Source organism: Pezoporus flaviventris, unplaced genomic scaffold (genome assembly GCF_033815535.1).
Source record: "Pezoporus flaviventris isolate CSIRO_AGI_PZ_B2104156 unplaced genomic scaffold, CSIRO_AGI_Pfla_v1 ptg000013l, whole genome shotgun sequence".
NCBI lineage: Eukaryota > Metazoa > Chordata > Aves > Psittaciformes > Psittacidae > Pezoporus > Pezoporus flaviventris.
The window spans coordinates 25,583,982-25,606,663 of record NW_026892561.1 but is presented as its reverse complement, the minus strand read 5'-3'; the positions used below and the strand labels follow the sequence as shown (position 1 = coordinate 25,606,663).

Here is a 22,682-nt window from a genome sequence, read left to right as displayed (position 1 = left end):
TACTTTAAGAATATCTTCATTAATAGTGGGCTAAAGTGGAAACCACCCAGGGAACTTTCATCATAAAATGTGATCTCTGTTACTGGATATGTTCTCTTACAGAGCTCACCTGTAAAAACCACCTTTAAAATAACTAATGACCTATGAAAAAGTTAACAACTGCAACTGCAGGGGCTAATGTGTCATCTTGTTTCCCTGGGGTCTAACTTATTTTAGTTGGGACATTTCCCCAGAGGTATATTGACAAAGCTTATTCCCTTCCTCTTCTTCTTCTCCCAAACTGCTGAACAGTATAAAAAAGCATACTTGCTGTTATCACCCTTTCATGAGGCAGTCAAGATCTGATCAAGATCGTACATCTCTCCCATACTACCCAAGTTCTTTTGCTATTATTTTTGAATATTAGTTCTATTGTTTCCCTCAACACATTCATATTTTTCTTCTTCAAAACATAACTTAAATAGCATTTTTTACTATTCTGATGATATGCTGCCCTAAAGAGCTAATAATACATGAATCTCAATGCAGGGAAGATGCAAGAGCATTATTTCCAAAGTTATTATTTAAAAGGTTGTAAGTGAATGGCATTGAATATGATTTGATTTCTGGCTCAGGTAAACTTTTAACTAACGGGGATGGTGGCAAAGCTACATAACACTTGTGCACAGAAATACAATGTCAGTGACACTCCTGTATCTTGCAGGTACATTTAACATATTTGGATTTAGACCATGTACATAAACCAAGTGAAAAATGTGAGTCCCTCTGGAAAGAAAGGGAGACCTGGTCACCCAGGACATGGAGAAGGCTGAGGTACACACTGACTTTTTTGCTTTGGTCTTCACCAGCAAGAGCTCCAGCCACACTGCCCAAATCACAAGGCTGGGAGTGGGAGAATGAAACCCCCCCTGCTGTAGAAGATCGGGTTTGAGATCATCTAAGGAGCCTGAAGGTGCACAAGTCTATGGGACCAAATGAGGTATATCCATGGGTCCTGAGGGAACTAGTAGATGTATTTGCCAAGCCATTATTTATCATATTTGAGAAGTCGTGGCAGTACAATGAAGTGCCTGCTGACTGGGAAAAGGGAAATGTAACTTCCATTTTTAAAAAGGGAAACAAGGAAGACCCAGGGAACTACAGGCCAGTCAGTCTCTCCTCAGTGCCTATCAAGGCCATGGAGCAGATACTTCTGGAAACTATACTAAGGCACAGGGACAAAAAGGGGGTGATTGGTGACAGACAACATGGCTTCACTAAGGGCAAATCATGCCTTGACAGATTTGGTGACCTTCTGTGATGGGGCTGTGGCACTGGTGGATAAGGGAAGAGCAACTGACGTAATCTGCCTGGATTTATGCAAGTCATTTGACAATGCCCCACATAACATCCTTGTCTCTACTGGAAAGGCATGGATTTGATGGATAGACCACTTGGTAAATTGGTCTGGATGGTCACACTGAAAGAGTTGTGGCCAATGGCTCAAAGCCCAGGTGGAGGTTAGTGATGAGTGGTATTCCTCAGGGGTCAGTACTGGACTAGTGCTGTTTAACACCTTTGTTGGTGACATGGACAGTGGGATTGAGTGCACCCTCAGTAAGTTTGCTGACAACACCAAGCTGTGTAGTGCAGTCTACATACTGGGGGGAAAGGATGCCATGCAGAGGGACCTTGAGAGGCTGGAGAAGCGGTCCAATGCAAACCTTGTGAAGTTCAACAAGGCCAAGTTCTCTTGTGATACGGGATGTACCCAAAACACAGATCCTCCTACCTTAATTCCACCTTTAGTCTTCTTAATGTTTTTCTTTTTTGATAACTCTACTTCAGAAATGGTCTTTGGAGGGCAGGAAATTTCTGTGGACCTCCTGTTGGTAGCTGAAGGAATCAAAAAAAAAAAAGTAACATTAGAAAATGTATGCCAAAGTTTGAAATCTAACTTCCTAATAAAAACTATGAGCAAAGATCCTGTCATATTAGTGGCAACTGAAACCCAGCTTAGAGAACTGAATTGTGGCTGGAGTGGTGACAGATCAGCCAGCACAAGAGATGAGCTTCATTGTTTGGTGCTCCATTGTGTCTCAGATTGGCACCTAAAAATCTACTTTGCAGTGACCCCTTTGGTTTGGCTTCCTCCCTGGCAGCCATCTTTAGGGCAGCACAGGTAAATGTTAGTCAGCTCTATCAACTGTTGGGTAATTTTCACTTGCAGTTTTTCAGCTCAGGTAGTGCTATGTGTGTGGATTTCCAAAGCAAGGAAATTTTGGTTATGGTAATGGTTTGCTAACGTCAGATTACAAAGGACTGTTCTCTGTAAGGTTTCATCACCTGAAAAGCGTAATCATACAGGTGTTCAGCAAGTCACTGTGACCGTGTATGTAATGCCAGTGAATCAGAGGAAATAGCTTCAGTATATGCTCTGTCATGTCAGGTTTGTTTAGCCTTGTAGCCTCAGTAAACCACAGTTGACAGTGAGCTGTCTCATGCTACTAGAAAATCACCTTTAAAAATAAACCCACTTATCCTGAGACTGCTGTCCAAAGAAAAGCTCTAGAATGAACAATGAGAAGAGGCATCATACATTTGGCTTGAGTAAAAAATAGCTTCTCTATTACAGCTTTTGTTTTAAATTGACAGTAAGTTCACAGTGCATGCTATATGTGTGTAAGGCAAGCAGTGCCCTCCTTTTTCATAGCTGCTTAATTAATACAGGAATGTTATAGTAAAACCAAATAGGAATACCAGATGAAGTGATCAGTCTGGGTCAGGCAACAAAGAACAAAATTGTTGCAAGTTTGAGATTAAGTCCTTTTCAGTTTTATTCAGAGAAAACTTTTCAATTGAACAAGAACTTTTTCAAAAATAAAAGCTGGTGTTTTCAAATGCATCTGGTAACACTCTGTTTAAGATGATTTCACCAAGTTTAATGTCTTGAGGCGTTGAGAGTCTTGGTGGTCTCTAATAACTTTTTCTTCTCTGTGAGAAACTGAGAGATGCAATAAAAAGATGCAGACATCTTTGAATGAGGAGATCACAGTATCAAAAGATTAATGTAGGAGAGGACTGAATACTTTTTTTTTTAAAGAAACTCAGGAAATTTTCAAGTGCTCTTGTCATTAAATTATTTTTAATGTAGTAAAAAAGGGAGGAAAAAAGCATAGAAACACACTAAATTATATGCAGGTAAAAAGACAACATATCAGTTTCATAGGCAATAAAATAGAAGCTGATGTTTCTTCTACCCCATATCTTTTCAACCACCTTACCATGCAGCTGTGAAGAGAATTAATTAAAACAGCTTCTCTCCAGCTCTCCCCTAAATCTTCCTGGTTTTATCGCTTGCTGAATGACATGAGAACTTGGCAATGTCCCTTTTATGCCTATTACTTCCTTACAATGACTCCATATTAGAAAGTTTCTTCAACAGAACAGCAAAGCCTGGCAGCTACCAGCAGCTACAATCAACCACTAGAAAATTCTTACAGTTCCCAGGACTGAGCTGAAATGCAAATGTCGACTCTTTGGTTCTTCCATCACTCTCTTTCAGAATATACAGCAGGGGATTTGTTTTGATTCTGAGCACTACTTTCAACAGATGCTTTTCCCATCTTCAAGAAAGCTTTTCACAAAGTAGTAATTGTTCTCTCAAAGGTACTGTTATTTCACCCCAAAAGTGGTGTACTGACATTTTGAAGCCAAAGGGGGTTAAAGCAACATGCAGTGCATATAGGCTCTTTACTTATTGTCAAAGTTCTTCATACCTTTCTAATCTGCAGGAAGGATGATTTCTACTGCTGACAAAACCAGAATATTTGATCATCAACTCATTGATAAATTTTCAAACAGGCCCTTTTATGTTTTTTTCCCATGAATGCCTGAGTAAAGTGGTTACAAGACTCAGCAAATGCTTCCATACTAATGCATACTGAAGATTCTGTTTAGCCTTAAATTCTCATCCACTGCTGTCTTGACAAGATGCAGGCTGTGATCATACCTATCACACTGAGCAATGTTGTCACTTGTAGTCTCTCCCAACTATACTGTATTTATACACTGCAAAAACCAGCATTAAAAAAATAAGACTCAATCACAAAAATTGTGATTCAATTAAAGAAACAAAAATATTGTTTCATACTCTTTCCCCGCATGCTTACCAGGCACTTCGGAATACACTACTTATTCTGCCATTGTCCAGTTACTGTATCTAAATCTGAGTTCAGCCCATTGGATTGTTCTACAAAGCTAATTCCGATAGTGGATGTGTTATTAAAAGGAATGGAAGCAAAGAGAGTAACTTCAGGAAACCCAAGAACTTCTTCTTAGAACAGCATAGTCAGCAATACCAAGTTGTTTGACCTAATCCATTAATCAGAAAACTTTATAGCTTGAAGGGATGGTTGATACTGGTATGAAAATCCTGACTAAAAGCAGTCAGCAGAAAACATGGAAATCAAAGTTAGGACTTTGATGTCTGGATCGCAACTTGCAGACTCGGGAAAGAGAGCACTGGGCAGTTTAAGAGAAAGATGACAGGTTCATAAAAAGCCCAAGTGCAGATGCTCATTGATCCAGCAGCAAATTATATGGATCAGTTTACCACTTTCGTCTTGGCTTCATCAGTATGACACTTTTCAGAAAGGAGGAAGCAGATAGATGCAACTACTTCTATTTCGGGGTGAATTTGATTCAGATTGACACAGCAACTTTCCTCTTCCAATGAGACCCAGAAATGAATTGAAAACAGGAAGCAATCTGTTTTCGGTTATGCTCCAGAGTATTTCTGAGTTATTGACTGGCCCTGCATGTCACTACATCTACGTACTTTCTGAAGCACTTTAGAAAGAAACAGCCCAAATACCTGCCAATTATGATTGGACTAATTACTGTGAAATGTTTTGTAAGGGAAACTCCCTTACAAAATTCAGTACAGGTCATTATTGTACTGTACTGCTGAGGAAGCTGAGAGTTACAGTGTTCAACTGCCTACTGAAAGAACAAAGGCTCAGGAACAAAGGAAAATGATATCTATAAACAATCTAAGGCCTGCATGGTTTCAAGGTTGTTTCAGCCTATTGTTTCACAGTACTCCACTGGATAATGAGTAATGAAGATTTCCTTTTGAATTCATTAATATTTTAAATTGCTTGGTGCTGCTTTTAAAGCAAATGTTATTAAAGGGTATTGTATGCAGAGGTAAATTTTTTATTGCAAAGATATTTTCAAGAAAGCAGGGTTTGGGTCTGTCACTTGCATGCACCTGGAGCACTGGGCTTTTTCAGTGGGGCTTTAGTACTGCTTACTGGTTTTCTATGAACAAGTTGCATGATAAATACAGAATTACTGTTTTATTACCTAGCCCACAGCACATGGTAATGTGGACTGTATTGTCCCTAACGGTGCTAGAAAAGTATGTAGACTCATGTGCTCACTGATGCTTTGCAGCCTCTCCACAACTCCAGGACTGAGAAAAATTTAGTGAGGGCAATGTGCTGTGCTGCTTGTGAGGAAAGGCTGTGGTTTCACCCATTTCCCCACCCAGCTCCTGCATGGCAGGGTACTGGCACCATCTCTCACAGTGCGGGCTGCATCACACAATGAGGCACAAACAGAACTGTGTGCAGGTTGCAGGTGCTCAGAGACACCTGGATTAGCCCATCTGGGTAACTAGTCTCAGGTTTGTTCCTGCTAGAGTAAACGTAACTCATTAGCTAGCAAGAGACACAGACTCTGTAGTCAAGGGTTACGACACACACCCAGCACTTGTAAGACATTCAATGCCTCCCTTAAACAAATATCGTGCTTTACGTTTAGGTCTCGCTTGAGTTTCCCAACCACATGCTTCCCCATCTGTTTTCTGTGGAAGAGTTTATGCATTCTTACTAATCACCAGCAGAGTCAAACTTCTTTTAAGAACAGGCATGCAAACACCTGGTCTGCTAAAGTGTCTATTGGGGCTTGCAGCTCAAATGGTCTCACAGGAAGATGAGTTTGAAGATAATGGCTTAAGAGTTGTTTTGAATGCTGGAGATGACAAAAGAGCTTGCTTAGACAAGTAGAGCATCTAAGGTTTATCATTTAATGGCTTAATACAGAAAGTCTTTTCCGTTCTTAGGCAATATAATCTATACTTCTTCACTCTAGGAAAGTTGTCTTCAATTTTGTCCTCAATTGAACATCTGCCCATATAGGAGGCATGGAGCAAGACCCCTGTATGTGGAATATTATTCTGCAAGGAGGCATACTACTTGGTTTCCTCATACTTGTCTGAGTGTGATAGCAGCTCTACAGCCATAAAAATGAAAGCATCTTTTCTCTACTTCATTTATAGGAATATCTTGAACTACAGAAACTGGTGGTTTCCCAAAACCGTTAATGAAAATCACATGCACCATCTTTTCTGAGTCAGCTAATCCTCTGCAGCCTCACTTCTCCTGCACACATCCCCAGACTCTGCAAGACATTCTTTTTTTATTCTCTATCCAGATGTTATTAGTTAGTGAGTGTTATGCGCTAGTGACTGTGAGGAATGCTGGAATGGATCCAGTGAGCAGTTGTACACATTTCACTGAGATGAAACGAGTTTGAATTCTATTATTTAAAGAACTGAAAAGGTTCCAGCACACAAAGAAATCCCTAGGTTAATATTTTATAGCATTTAGAAGACAGGAGGTGCCAGAAGCTCAGCTACATGTGCAACCCTAATTTTGCCCCTTTGCTGCTAATGCATCTTGGTTCACACCCCTATAAGAATCCTTGCCTCATTCAGTGCCTGGAGTCAAAACCACTAAATTCATGAGCAGCTATTCACTATTTTGATTTATCTGTGTTTCTCAGTGGGGGTCCAGAGCCTTTCTATCCATATGCTATTTCAATCCCTGCTATGAAAGTAATTTTATTTTTTCTGATAGTCGTTTTTACAATTCAAGTGCCTTGTAAATATTTACTGAGCTGTTTTCACAACACTTCTCAGAGGTAACAGGCTGTTATCAAACCCACTGGGTTCCATAGATAAAGATCAAAAGAGAATACACTACTTTGAGAGACCAACTTGACATTTTTAGATCTGAATTTTCACATTACCGAGTACTATATGCCACTTCACATATTGAAGAGAGCATGCCCTACCCAGTAATTCTGATTTCAGTCTTTCACTGCTCTTTCATTGTAGATTTCTTCATATAGGTGAGCAGGTCGTTAAAAAAAAACAAACAACCCTGCAAAACTGCACTAAGTTGAATCACATTAACACCCATATGGACTTTTAACAGGGTTGAAACCTTTACACCTAACAGCATCAGCTTCTCTTTCCCATGTCAACAGGAATAAAAGCAGCAGTTAAGTAGTCAGTGTCAGGGATGACCCCAGAACACTTGAAACCCATCTGAACTGTGTAAATCTCTCCCCTTCCTCCTAACCTGTGCCCACACACTTCTGCCTCCTTTTTGTGTCAGCGCTGCTGTTCATGGAACCGGATAATGAGGAGCTGAACTAGCCAAAACAGAACACCCATCCACCCCCAGTGGCAGTTTTCAGTTTCCTCCTTTGTTCCCACTAGTTATGTGACCATAAGTCCTGAGAGAGAGCAGAGTTACAAACACACCGCTGTGCTGGGCAAAGAAGAGGGAAGAGAAGGAGAATGACAGCCTTGCATTAAGAAAGGCTTAAGCTGCCACAAGATCATACTGTAAGGAAACTAGCAGTGCAGGGATAAGAAACATATTTTGTCTCTGTGATCCAAAGATTTTTGCTGACAACAAAGGAAATGAGACTATCGGAGCTAAACTGTAGCAGGTTCATATATAATGAACATGTATGCACCTTTTTTTCTTTTTTTTTCCTCCAAGTGCATATAATTCTGCCACATCTGGGCACTTTAGGAAGGGACAAAACTATTCTGTAGTGCCACTTTCCAGCTCTCCCCAAAGGTAACTGAAGGGAGACTATTTTCCTAGCCTTGCTCGCTGAGATGGCCAAATATTTTCTGCTTAAGTTTTCCAAGGAAGCGTCAGGCTGAAAAAGATAGCCTTTGGGAAAGTTTCATTTCAACAAGTTAGAGTCTGGGAGAATTACAAGCAAATTAAAATAGAAAAATGCTAACTACAGTCATCCCTAATAGCTTGTACTATCTTTTACACTTCTGTGGCTTATCCCACTGTGCCTGACAGCCTGTGGGCAATACTAGCCTGCATGGTTTGACTCTGTGGACCTATCCCAATTCACTCCAGCTAAGGAGTTTTGTACAGAAACACAAACCACAAATATGTAGTCAAATCATCAAAAGTGATACCCTCAGAAGTGAACTAGAGCAAAGGAATTTCTGCATCAAGTGACACTTCTTTTCTCTCAACTTATACATGGATCAGTTTAGCCATTATTAGTTTTCAAGCAGCTTCCATTTGGAATAAAAAGAGTTCTCGTTGAAATAAGATGTCATATATACTAATCAAATATTTTCAAGGCATTTATTATAAAAGAGTCAGCAGAGGATTTTCTGGGTTGATCTGTGAATAATTAAACAGATTCCCACAGCTAAAATGTGCACCAAGTCCAGCTGGCATAGACTTTTGAGCATCATAGAATCAAAGAATGGTCTGGTTTGGAAAGGACCTTAAGATCATCTAGTTTCAACCATTATAATTCCAGTATCAGTTTTTCAGTGCTGAACAGACCCATCCCCACAAAATTTACAAGTTCATTTGTGAAACCAAAAGCTTTAAGGAAAGTTAAGAAAAATGCTTCAGAATTTCCAGATCCACAGAAAAGTATTAGGTGAGGTAGAGTTCACAGTTCAGTGAACTAAGCTAAGACTTTGCAAAGAGTCACCAGAGACTATTAAGGACATAAGAAACTGTCACAGTCATTTCTCTGACAGAAATATGCCCTTTCACTCATACATGGTATCAGCTCTGCCTGTATTCACATATTCCATGTAAAATAAAGAGTCTCACAGTTACAATAACAGAGTATTTCATGCCTGAACCTTCACATATGTTAAGATTTTTTTTCCGTTATCACCCTGATTTAGACTGAATTTCCCATACCACTCCTTATTAGGGAAATGCATAGTCAGCAAGTCAAAAAAAAAACCAAAAATCTATTTTGGAATGAAAGTAACTTCTTTTTTCCTTTGCACTGACGACCACTGCAATGCTGTCATGGTATCATCTGCTGCCTGGGGACAAAAGCCTTTCTTTCTAGCCTTCTATTTCTGTTTACCACTTTTTACTGCCTTTGCCTGTCTTTGTATTTATACAGCCTAGGAATATGGTATTTTATTTTGCCATAATCTATTTTGCAAACTTTTAGAAATGTTCAGGTAACAAATAGTAACATGTTACAGTATCTATTTCAAGACGGTGCTCTTAGCCTCTCTCATTTTTTCCAAGATGGTGTTCAGTAAATTCTCTTCATAAATAAATATTGATACTGCATTGATCCTGTGAATGTGAAGGGAGGGCACACAGGAAAGTCCAAGAGAAGGTAGCTTCAAGATAAGCAGAATTTTACAGCCTCATTTTCAAAGCTTGGAATAGAACTCGGTGTCCTTGTTTCTATTCTCAGCTACATTTCAGACTCAGACTGTGAAACCCCTTGGTAAATCACTCAGTTTATCTGTGCTTCAGTTTTCTTTCAGAGGAGAAGATGTTAAAATACTTACCACCAGCACTTGCCAAGAGCTTTGTCATTCTGAGGAAAAGGGGACTTAGGAAATTTAAAGTATGTAGTGGACAATTTGGATAGTACCCAAAGGATGCCATTACACAGAATATGTAGGTATACATGTACTGTTCATGGCAGCTGAAGTAACTGGGGTGGTTTCTTTTTCTTTTTTGTACAGAATACTCTAGATCAACCATTTTCAGGCACAAAGAATCTGAATGAGATGCTACGGTCTACTTATCAGTGTCTAAACAGGACTGGGTTGCACTTTGCATCTCCTCAGAGAGCAACTGGAGTAACATTTTGAAGTAAGTAAGTTTAAACTACCTAGTAATTTGCAACAGGATATCAGAGGCTAATCCTTGTCACACAATTATCCTGTATTATGTGTGTAACACTGAACTATACTGCAAGGGTCAAATCTCATGATTTTTCTGTGAAAGACCTCATAGTACAGGGTTGGCTGTATGAATGAGAATCAAAACTTAAAGCATTGTCATTTATATACTAGTGACTATTCTTTAAGGTTCTATCTATACCAAAAGTTTAATTAAAAAAAATCTGCAAGCACTCTAAAATAACAAGAAAGAAGTTCAAGAAACACAAGAGACTGCATGTATACACAAACCCACAAGACTAGCATTTAGCCTGACGATGCAGTTTCACAGTAGGTGAAAGCCATTCTGTAGTGCCACTAGCAGGGACTAGCTAGTTCTGACCTACTGACCACCTAACCCCATTTTTCTGCAATTTCTTTTGCTTCAGCAGTAGTGCCCATGTAGTGAACAATCTGACCAGTTTTGAAGTTAGTGCCACTTTGAGCAAGGTGATTGGGTTATGTGATCTCCAGAGCTCCCTGGATTTTTGTGACTCATGCGATGGAAAACTAACTACTACATCATTGAGTTTTCAAAGTAAATCACAACTCATACAGCTAATTGACTGCCAACAACAGTGCAAAAGGGGAACATATTACTGGAGGATGTGCAGGTAGCAGAGCAAGACCTTTTCAAAGGAAATGTCCTCTCAGCTTGCTTTAAGCCAACAGCAAAGCTGAAGCTTGAGGTAGCAACTGTATGTTAAAAACACATAGTTTAGGGGAAAAATGTACAGATGTCAAACAGGCTTAGTAACCAGAAGATTTTTTTCTTTTCCTGGGTAAGAAAGGATGAGTGTTGGGGAGCAGAGGAGAACAACAGGGACATTTGTATGACCTTGTGATAGCATGCCTAGAAAGCAAAATGGTCAGGCTACTGGCTGTCCTAATCTTCCTGCTGAGAAAGCAAAGTTTATTGTATGCTCTTCATGCAAATTAGCTTTTTCCAAAGGTTTTTGCTGAAGGTGCCCCTTTCAAAAAGCCCTGAGTTTCCCTTTTTTGATTTTTTGTAAGCATCTCTGCTGAAAAGGGTCAACCCCTAATCGGTACTACTGGGTAGCTGCAAGATGCGCTGTTTCAAACTAGTTTCACCCGTGTTCTTTTTGCAGAAAATAGCTATCTTGGTTAAAGATATATGCTAAGCTTAAGTAAGGAACTTTGAGTAAATTTCAAACAGGAGCAACATTCAACTTACATAGTTAGTAGAGGACAACACGAGGAAGTGAATAAACAGTTATGTAGAGGGAAAAAAAAGAAGTTGCACCAATATGTCATTGTCACTAATGAACCCTTAACTTTTGCAAGTATCTGATTGAAGCTTGAAGGATTGTGACCCTTTAAAGCCAAATATTCATATTACAGTATATGCAATGTAAAATTGGTTAGTGCTTAGCACAATTTTTTTTTTTTTGTTTGGATTTTCAAGAATTAGCTGTATTAATACACACTGAGAAATGGTATGGAAGTGTACTCTGTGAATTAGACCTAAGAAGAGAAAGCTGATTTCTTTTTTTTTATTCACCCTTGTTAGTATGTTTGCAGTGACAGATATTTCACATTCATTTTTAACACCGAGTCCACAACACTGACACTGAACATCATATGCAAGTCTTCATTCTGATAACAAAATTCAAACATGATCATGTGGAGAAAACATTGGTGTGTATCTGAAAGCAGGTGTTCATGACTTACCTACTCCTGCTGGTCTGGTAATCTTTGGTGATGCTCTCTTTGGGGAAGACTCAGGATGTGGGGCAACAGGTTGTACTGGCCGCGTCTGTTTGGCTGCCAGCTTCTTCAGACTTACTTGTCTTTTGTCAAACATTTCTTGTACATCTTCTAGTTTTCGTAGAATTCTTTGGGCATTGGCCTAGGCAGAGAAAAGGCAAACAACGCATGGTTGTACTGGACTGAGCAAGTTAAGAAAGAACTTCTGTTACCCAGACTCAGACTAGAGGTGAAGATCATACTGTGCTGCTGTTTAATCCAACCTAGCCCATGCATTCTGCACAGATCTTCATCTTGTCACTGAGTAGGACATGATGACTCATGCAGTCTTTCTAGCACTACTCTGAAAAAAAAATCCCACGTATTTGACAACTGCTCATCTGAGTAAAACTTACTGCCCCAAGTGCTCACCTCTGTGCCCTTTTAGTGTAGGAAAAGAGGCATATTTGAGCAAACTCAAATATATAGGCCAGTACACACTCATGTACAAGGCAATTGGTAATTTTGAAATTCTAAGTTTGAGGGGGTTTACCTTTATTTCAGGGGTGAGGATCATCTCAAACTGATTGTAGAACTCCTTCGGGTTAGAGAGCTGGTGTTCCTTAGCTGTTACCAAGAACTTTTCAATTTCAACAAGTGCAGTTTCAGCTCCCTCTTGTGACTGGCACTTGTCCACAGCTTGGGAAGCTAAGAGGTAGATTCCGGCTTCACACCATTGGCTTGCCTTTAGAGAAAAATGGGGTAAGAAGGACTCCATCATCACTGACAGACCATGTTGTGAAGCGCTGCTTCTACTCCACAAAATATGGATTTGCCCTAAAGTCACTAAAGGGAATCAATGTTCCTTCATAACATCCAACAGTTGCTGGCCACAAGTCACCCCGCCTAGATATGTAGAACAATAGCAAGTTCAGTTCAGCTCTTATGGGTTAGATGATCCAGTAACATGTAAAATAATAATAATCTGAGCAAAGAGGGTGTTACTGTGGTAACAAATCAGATCTGTCAGCTGTACTACCTCATTTCAGTGTTCAGTCACACAATTATCCGGAACCCAAAAAGAATACTTGAATCTTATAAAAACTCCCCAAAACTTCTTAGGCCCCCATAAAACTCAAGTGACAAATGCTCTAAAATAGTTTTTTTACTGTAAAATTTTGATAACTCTTGTTTCAGATGAGGCTGGAATAGCATGTAGACATTCTCAAAGCTTTTAGCTTGCTATTCTCTCTAGATCAGAAAAACGGAAAACAACTGAACAAGCAGTATGCTGTTAATTTTTAAGCACTGGAATACATTTGGTTCTCATTCCAAATTTAGGCCTAGCCCATTTTTGCTTAGTTTTATTTCCTACTTTTCATCATTTAAAAACCGTAATTATGGGAAACTACTGCTCCAATTTTTATAGTAACAATTTCTGAATAAAATGGAGAAAAAAGGAATACTTTTCATCCAAATTACCTGATCTTATAAAAACATTCATTTTCAGTAGAACCTTACTAGGGCTGTTACATGAGAAGGTTCACTCACCTTATCTAACTGCTTATGCAGCTCAAGAGACTTTCCCAGAATATCATACTTTTTCTTGGTCTCATTGGTAAAGTCATCACAAATACGCCTGAGTTCAACACACTTTGGTCTAATAGAGTCAACTGCATAATGGTTGTTTTGGATAAGCTGTTCTCCATGGAGAGCTAGAGATTGGGCCTTTTCCAAAGGTTCCTGGCAAGTTAATGAGAAAAAAAAATCCAAAGTTAGATGTCAAAATTACATGCATAAAAAAGTCATTCCATCTCCGTAACCCCTGCTGTAGCCTGGATGTAAAGGACTGGGATATTAATGCAGCTGATATGTCTTACTTTATACTTATCAACTTTGTTGTCAGTGGGTATATTGAAACTCAAGAGGTTCCATCTGAATATCAGGAAACACTTTTTTTACTGTGACGATGACCAAGCACTGGAACAAGTTGCCCGAAGAGGTTGTGGACTCTTCCTCCTTGAAGATATTAAAAAACCATCTGAACAACCTGCCCTCTTGAGAACCCTGCTCTAGGCAGCCATGCTTGAGCAGGAGTGTTGAACAAAATGACCTCCAGAAGTCTCTTCCATCCTTAATTATTCTGTGATAACTGTGATTCTATGCCACCTTCTTTCTCATGTACTGGGGACATTCATTATACAATTTTTTTTCCCTACAAAGTTCCCAATAATAAAACCCCCTGTATTATTTTACTTACTAATTGCTGGTTTATAATGCTTTTTCATTTCAAGATATACTTTGGAAAACTCTTCAGAGTGCAGTTCATAAGCTTAATCACAGTAGGATGAAATTAGAGATGGCTAACAGGAACAGAGCATACATCAATACATTATGTGACATGGTCAGTGAAAGGAAGATGCATGTTACTAACTTTTCTTCCTTTACGCTTCTACAGAAGAGCTGTGCAAAGATCACAATATTTCTAAATCTTAACCCTGTTCTTTAAAACGATGATCACCAGCTTTTTCATTTGTTCACGTGCATCCTCCTCTAATTTAACTTAGACATTTTTTTCAATGCTTTCTTATAATACTAAATATGATGTATATCACGGCTAACCAGCTGATGGCATTACAAAGTCCAAATGTCTGGAAAAGGTGTTTATTGGAAGGCATAGGTGTTCCTCAAACTGTTGTGAGTCTGAATAGAATGCTCTTAGAAGTCTGACCAAGGTAACCTGTTAAGTGTTCTGAGCTTTTCAGATTGCAAAGATGGCCCTAACCTTTCCATCTTTGAAATAACAATTTTTTAACTGCATTCTAGCTTTCCAAGAAATGCACTGGAACTACTGGGTCTGAACAACTCTGGCTGCTGGAAATTAGTACCTGAGTTTTCCAATTTAAAATAATGACTCATGAGAAGAAAGCAAGCATGAAGCAAGGAAAGTGACAGAGAGGTGCCTAGAAGATAATGTCCTATGCAGGTAGAATACTATATCGAGTGCAAACCTGTCCTTTCTCTTCCAGTTGTTTCTGTTCCCTTAGGAGGTGCTCCACTCTAGTCACACTGTCTCCAATGTCAGCAAAACCTGCTTGTGCTTCCATGAGATTATCCAACACCAATTTTACCTAAAAAAACAACAGCAGCAATAAAAATAAAACAAACAAAACTACCCCAAACAAACAGACAAATCCAACAAAAAACACCCACTGAAAATCTTATCACAAGATACTCATAAACTTATAGCAAACTTATGTCTCCTAAACATTCACCTACATCTTTTAGAAGAGTCTGCGTATCAAATTTATTCTTTCAGTTTGTTCCTGCATATCAAGGTTAGTCTTTCAGCTTGTTCCAAAATGGAAAAGCCAAGGAATAAAGCAGCATTCAACTGTTCCTCAAAGACTTGCCCTGCTTCTCACTATTTAGGCCCACATAGTTTTGAAGACCTGTGACTCCGAAGTCTATAATATTCCAGAGTCTGCATTAATTCAGCCTCTGGGCTGGCAGTTGGGCTTCCTGAACTGTATTGCAATGACTCTGGTGGGATTGGATTTACCACCACAGAAGTGATATTTGGTAACGTCACACATAAATGCAAAATGATTTATTGAGAAGTTGGTGTTTCACACATTGGCTAAAGAGGGACTTTCCTCACTGCACCTTTTCCAAATGTTGTAAGAATCTGATAGCTGTCAAGAATTTAATTTTTGAATATCCATTCCCTGTTTCACAATGAAGGGCTTATCTTGCAATCTCCTTTTTTTTATTGCCAGTATACTTCAAGTATGAGTAAAATTTGATCTTATAAGGGAAGGAGAGACAAAATGAGCAAATGAAATACCTCTCTAAAATCATGTTCAAAGTGTCGCAGCTGCAGGCATTGTTCTAGTTTTAGGTGATGCTTGGTCCAAAATTGATCAAAAGCCTTTTCTGTTTCATCCAACTGAGCTAATAACCTGTTAAGAAATCAGAATTAAAAGAATTTATTTATTTTCTATAGTTCATTTCTTTTCAGTTACACCAACTGATGGCAGAAAGCAGAGTAGGAAGATGGTGGGGAGCCTATAATGTAAGAAGGCTCTATGTCAACTTTCCCGTTAACAAAAGAGAATGAAATTTGCAGTGGGACAGGCAGGAGTGTAGCTGAAGAGTGACAACTACATGGTTGCAGTGTGGCAGTTGCAGTCCTGCCTCCTGACCTGCAATAGGAACACAGAGTTGTTGCACATGCCGGCAGCCAAAGGCAGCTGTCTCTCTTTAGCTTGCACCCAGTTCTTCAACCGTAATTCACCCCAGACTACTGAAGACTGAATATGATGCAATTATTGTTTTAAGGAATGTTTAAAGCAGAACTCTACAATTTGTTCATTTTCTTCACCCATCAGAAATAGGCAAAGACTGAATAATTTTCCCAGTCAATTCAAAACAATAGATTAGAAGCTCATAATGCCTCTCATGGATATTGTTTCACTTTGTGTAAATGGTGGAACATTTATTCACAAAGAAATTAGTATCAAGGCATCATACATCTTGAGTAAAATGTCTGACACCAGACTAGTGAATCATCCTCACAGACTTTCAATGATCTATTAATTGTACTACAAAGTAGAACAATTTAAATGGAGGAAAGGAAAAGGAAAAGGAAAAGGGAAGAAAATAAGTCTTTTCTGAAGATACTATATTTCAATAGGTGGGTGCTCTTTGGGCAGGCAAGGGAGCAGGCCTGATCTCCTACAAGCTCAGTGAGTACTGCAATCATCATATTGGGATAAACACTAATAGCTCCCTCTTATTCCTCACAAAAACGAAGTCCTGTTTCCATTCTGTCCCTGAAAAACATGTTTTTAATCATAGGTAGTTGCTGAATTCAAGATGAATTCGCAAATTCCTTTGGGATGACTGTTTAAAAGATTTCAAAGTATTCAGTGAAAAATATCAGCTCAGCTTTACTTTTGGCTGCTTTGTTCCCAGCGAATGCAAACGCACTGAAACACTGGCACAGCATTTCTCTTTCCGCTGCATCACATGGCACAGCAGAAACTTCTACATGGTGACTAAAAGCTTTATGGTAATAACTAGTATTGCAGGAAAGAATAGGGGTTTCTCTCTCTCGTGCAGCTATGAAGAGGAATGCTTCAGAGTATCACCTTCATCTGTCCTTCCCCAAGTGTTTTCACAGACATGCACAAGCATATACCCTCTCATCTTACATAGATTCAGATGCCACTTTCTAACCAGGCATAGGAATTTGGAAGATGGATATGCTACAGGGAAAGTAAGTCTCACATCAGATCTTCAGCCAGGTAGTAAGTGGTCCAACCAAAATTTACGAAGACAATCAGGACTGGTTTGAACTTGCCTTGACAGTTTAATTAGGTAACTTCCTCAAAGCTATTCCCTTCTCTGAATGACTTATCAAATATATCCTGAACAGCTTAACCACTGGGAATTTCTCACCTGCATATTTAAATCATTTAAGTTACACTTGCATTCTTACACATAAATTAGCGACTTGCACAAGGTAATCTAGCTTCACTGACCTTTCTACTGTTGCGACATTTTCCAGTTCATCTGAACTGAGTTTGCAGTTGGCGCTTCGGGTGACTGGCTCCCTAATGCATGTTAGTAGGGTGGCTCCCTGCTTCACAGCTAGTTTCAGCTCATCCTGAGGGGAAAGAACAAGCCAAACAAATTGTATGTATTTACTGTATCAATGCTCACATCTCTCAGGTGTACAACATAGTTATGCTAAAGGAAGGTTCTTTCATAGGTTGTTAAATACTTTGAACAAAATAGAAATGCTTACTAAAGATGACATTTTTTCTAGAAACATAGAGACTAAATCTATTCACATTGAATGATAGATATATTTATAAGAAAAGGAATAATATATAACTTCTGAGAAGATTGCATTTCTGACCTGGCAACTTGCAAAATAAATTATTCTACAAACTGAATGTGTGCTGCAGATCGTTCAGTGACCTGAAGGACTGTACTGAGACATAGCACTTCTTAATGGAATTTCCTTAAACAACACTGTGACAAGCTGAGACACAGTATGTCAACCATCAAGGAGTCATCCACAGAAGGAGGGGTCTTCCAAGCATGAAACATGAACAACAAAAAGGACAATGAATCTCAAACATTAACATGTCAGCTAAGGAGTCCCCACATCACTGCATGCTTCTTGTGTGAAACTTGTGCTAATATAGCTTAAGTAGTATTTTTTCTCTTGCATTTAACTTAAGGTATTTCTTGACAGCAGTAATGTTTTCTTCTGAGCCTTACTCTACAAAGCTAAACTTGACCCAACTTGTTTTGAAAAACAAAACAAGTCATCATCTAGTTAGATCATTCTGTCTCTTTCTGGATTATCCTTAAATCTAGTCTAGTGTGAATTCATCCTTTCTGATGAACTCTTCATCAGGATCCCATGCTATTCCAGATGTGACCCTATAACACTCTCTCATACAGAAGTGACATTTCCCTGTTCTATTATTCCTGAAGCTGCAAAAGTCCTTTTTCATAGTTCAATCAAATCAGCCTCCCAAATCCAGGTTTCTGTCCTCTTCTGTAATTTCCAGACAATGGAATCCCAAATGAGGGCAGAAAATTTTGTTCAATCAAAAATCATATATTGAACTGATGGTGCTGTCTTGAGACAATATTCACCTTCAGCTTGCTGTGGTGGTCAGTGTGTGCAGAGAGGAGCTCCTCTGTGCACTGCACATCATTGGGAAGTTCAGTCTCTGCTAGGTCTGTTCCAAAAGTCTGTAGCATCTGTGCTGTTGTTTTTACTGTCATTGCAAAGTTTTCAATAGCCTGGAAAAGCAAAAGCATAAAGTTACAGACTGGTTATTTCCCCTTAGCCCTGTAACAATGCTTAGTCCTTCAGGCATACTGTGCTGCAAGTATTACATGCCTGTAAACCTGGCCATGTTGCCTTTCGTTGGACAGATACGCTAAAAGTGACAAAATAAATCCCTGTGTCGCAAATTATCTTTTCTTAGGCCTATAAGTATTGTCATTTCCATGAACCAGCTGGGGAACTCCCAGAGCTTAGCAGACATAATGAAACCACAGAGGACATCAACTTCAAAGTCAGGACTTCAGACCCTCTGCCCATGCTTGCTGGGAAACTTTACTGTGTTTAAAATATTAATGAAGGCTTTATTTAAGTTGAGGGGACTCTGAAAGTATTTAGAGCAAAGCCCTTTTACATTTATATTTACACAGCCATTATTCACCCAGCAGCAATCTGTCTTCCCCCTGGCTTTCGAAAATGTGCATCTTCATCCTGCCTATCTGTACTAGATGCACGCCAGTCACTCCCTCCCATCTGTTCATATTAGTACACAAATACAAGAATGACTCACTGCAAATACAGTATAAATACATAAATTCATTGGAGCATTGCTATTTCTTTATATCTTTGGTGCATCAACACATAACTTGTCAGAAAACTTTGGTTTTCCTGAAGAAAGGGGAGGTGAGAAAGGCTTATATACAATGCTGCCTTTTTTAGGGACTGCATTGTTTTGTTTAGAAAAACAATATTTTATTCTTAACACTTTCTGATCTAACCCACTCAATGGCTTGAATCAGTCAACAGCACTAGGAATACTTTTATACCCAGTCAGGCACTACATAGTTATTGCAAGTTGCATTCCCTTCTCCAGCAATGATGGGAATTCCCCATTTGCAACCACAACAGTTAAAACCATGCTGCGTGCTCAGTGAAAAACAAACTAGAGGTGGATCATCATTCAAAAGACGCAGAGAGAAATTACATTCCACATATGTGATCTGAAACATGACCCAGATGAGTCAATGCTAGCAGAGTTCTTAACCTTCCCTTTTTTTCCCATAAATTCTTGCTTGCTTTCAACATAAGCAGTACAGACCTTTGCAGCTGTAGCCTGCTGTTCTCATCACTGAAACTACTGGATTAAAGTTGGCTGAAATGTCACACTTCTGACTGCAGCACAGATAGAGCCATCCACGACCAAAGGCCGTTTACTAACAGCCAGAAAAGTACTTTGTGAGCAAGAAAGCTCATAGGCTCCCAGCTATTCAAGATAAGAAAGCAGAAACAAAGAGCTACAAAGTGAGATTGCTGTTTCACTATCATTTAGCAACAGTTTAAAGCTGTTTCAGAAAATAAGCACTGGCAGGACAACACATGAGAACAGTAAGAGGAGCAGCAAAAGGCATGAAGACTGTAACTCGGCAAGACTGAAAGTTGGGTTGTTTCAAGATGCCATCGGGGTTGACATTGCCCTGATGACAACTTCTTACCCAGCAGAAATTCCTTGGCTGCCTGCATCATGAGCTTATCAGTGTTTCAGTTAATAGCATGCTTGCCTCCACCCTCTCCCGTGTGTATGAGTAATAAATTATTTCATATACCTAGGTTACATCTGTGGGTTTGTTTTCTTTCCCCAGGTCTTTATGCTTGGTAAAAGTTTTTCAAACAAATTTAACCAAAAGATCTGGGGACTACGTCACCTCTTCACTTCAACGTCACCTCAAATCTTGGCTCATTTTTATCTGCATATTTTCCAAAACTACATATTCATGCTTTCTGTAAAAGCCTGTCATTAATAAACAGTACAGCCTTTCTTGTACCTCTTTTTACTCCCCTTCCTCATTTTTTCAAGCCTTTAGCTGTTTGAGAGCTCATATAGATGACTCCTTCAGACTTACCCCTCCTACAAGGACAGTTGCATATTTTTGATACTTTTAACATGTAAGCCTTTCATATATCTCAATTCTAACCTCAGCGTAGTCAACACAGCTATGAATGTGTTCAGACCAGTGTTAGAGGAAATTCAGATTCTGTGTTTGCATATTTAAAAGCTTGAAATATTTGGTGGTTCTCTAGGATAGTAAAATTTAATTTCATAAGGACAGTAAAGCACAGAAAGTGATAACAGGGAAGTGACGAAAGTGACAAAACTGACTTGACTTAACAAAGCTACCTCAGAAAATCTCTTTTTCCAATTGTTAGATCTAACGTGTGTCAGCAACAAAAGACTAAAACCCAAGATTGCTCAGAACACTGCAAAACCTTGGGGCTACTTAGGTATGAGTTCTAACATATCACCCTTGCAAGCAGACCCATAGATTCTGCATTCAGTCTTTGGGAAATGAATTAATTTTCCAGGATCAGAACCCACCTTTGCATATGTTTACTTAGATAGGATGAGAAAATATCTATGCTGCTAATCTTCCATGGCTTGGGGTCTGGTTTTTGTAAAGTGTTACCTTTTCTTGGTGCCATAAGGAATTGTTTTCATTTTTTTGAAGCAGCCACTGAAATGCATTAACCAATCCAAAAAGCGAATAATCAACCCTGTAACAAGTTTCCTCAAAGGCAATATAATAAAAAGGTTTTCTGCCTTCCTACAATTAACTGCCTTCCACTGCTCAAAGTAACACACAGCTGGACTACAAGTTTACATAGCACAGAAATAAAACCAAAGAAATAAAATCAAGTGTTGTATTTTTCTTCTCTTAAAGCCATGGACATAATTAAACATTAAAGTGAGAATTTTGACCTTTGATTCAGTAAAGTGCTAAAAATTATGTTCAACTTCAACCATGAACTAAAGGCCTATGAATGTCATCAATTACTCTAAAGATAGGAATGTGCCAAAGAGCCTTGCTGAGTAAGGCCATAGTCCAGGTCAGCAGTGAGATACAGATCACTACTTCTGTTAAACACATTTGGGGAACTTACCTTTCTCTACTTAAGTCATGGATTTCCTCTTTCCATGAGTCCCTAGGAGAATCCGTAGGTTGAAATGCAGCTGAACAGTTACTACTTAGTAGTTGCTCTGCATTCATCATCTGGACAATTTTGGGTGTAGATGTGTGTAAGAATGCCAATACTCACAGTTCGGTGATGTATCCACTGACTGTGACCATACTCCAGGGTTCCTCCCAGCTCCCGGGTCAGCTGACTTTTGTCAATATAGCCATGCAGATCAGAGACAGAATTTAACATGATGATCTGAAACAAATCCAGACACAATGGACTGAGAGAAATAACAAACCCTTTCAATCATTGTTCCTGGGCTCTGGGTTTGCCTTAAACATATGACCAAACTGTAGTTCCACCATAGCCAGTAGGTTCCCATTATGTATTTATTCATGCAATGGATGGTTTATTTTCACTAGATTTTCATCACAACATGCATATGGCTATTCTTGAACTAACCATAATTTGGCATCATCTTGCTCCTTGCTAGGCTGAAGATGCAATCATTCTGCATGTACATCAAAAGCAAAAGTATAGTGTTTATAATGTTCTCACAAACTTCCATGAAATAGTTTTTGTATTTTCTAGGTAACTTATTTACAGAGAAATCATGGAGCAAACAGGTTAAAGAGCTCCCTCAACACCAACCACTTGACCCAAAGAAGTGCTGAAATGAGACCAGAGAGATTAAGATTTTCCTTTCAGCTGTATCATTTTTATGGCACTCTATGTCCACTGAGTGCACTGCATTATTCCATTTTAAACCATAATAAAAGAGAAATGGGAGACAAACCTAAACAAGTTTTCTTAGTTTAAAGAGTCTCCTTACCACTAGACCTGCTTAATGAAAGCAAAACTAGATTTGCATTCAGTTTTGGGTAAGCAGTATTACCTTTGGCAAACACTTTAATTATGCCTTGTCTAACATCTAGAAAATACACCATGATTTCAGCCACAGAAAATAAGATTTTGAGCAAAAAATTACTAGAAATGTTAAGCCTTACGCTTTAATATATGTCAAATGTATTACTTCACTCTAACTGACTATGCATGTTAGCAGCTCCAAGGGAGAATGGTAAGCACACTTGCAAGCTCTGTGGGCAATGAGATGAGCACAGATATGTGGAGGCAAGAAGATGTATGATTCTAGGTTGACAATGCTCTAAGAAAAGC

At 39.0% G+C, this 22,682-nt stretch overlaps 1 protein-coding gene across 9 annotated transcripts in view; it reads right to left on the bottom strand.

Annotated features, from left to right (window-relative positions):
* MCF2L2 (MCF.2 cell line derived transforming sequence-like 2) overlaps positions 1-22,682 on the bottom strand; it is a 180,673-nt gene that overhangs the window by 90,781 nt on the left and 67,210 nt on the right. For all 9 annotated transcript variants that reach the window (XM_061452399.1, XM_061452405.1, XM_061452400.1 and 6 more), the window contains exons 6-14: positions 21,645-21,761; positions 18,419-18,568; positions 17,287-17,411; positions 15,588-15,702; positions 14,752-14,871; positions 13,292-13,483; positions 12,294-12,485; positions 11,726-11,903; positions 1,772-1,875 (exon numbers count right to left, since the gene is read on the bottom strand). In XM_061452399.1, the coding sequence (XP_061308383.1) occupies positions 1,772-1,875; positions 11,726-11,903; positions 12,294-12,485; positions 13,292-13,483; positions 14,752-14,871; positions 15,588-15,702; positions 17,287-17,411; positions 18,419-18,568; positions 21,645-21,761 (1,293 nt within the window). The remainder of the gene's footprint in view (positions 1-1,771; positions 1,876-11,725; positions 11,904-12,293; positions 12,486-13,291; positions 13,484-14,751; positions 14,872-15,587; positions 15,703-17,286; positions 17,412-18,418; positions 18,569-21,644; positions 21,762-22,682) is intronic.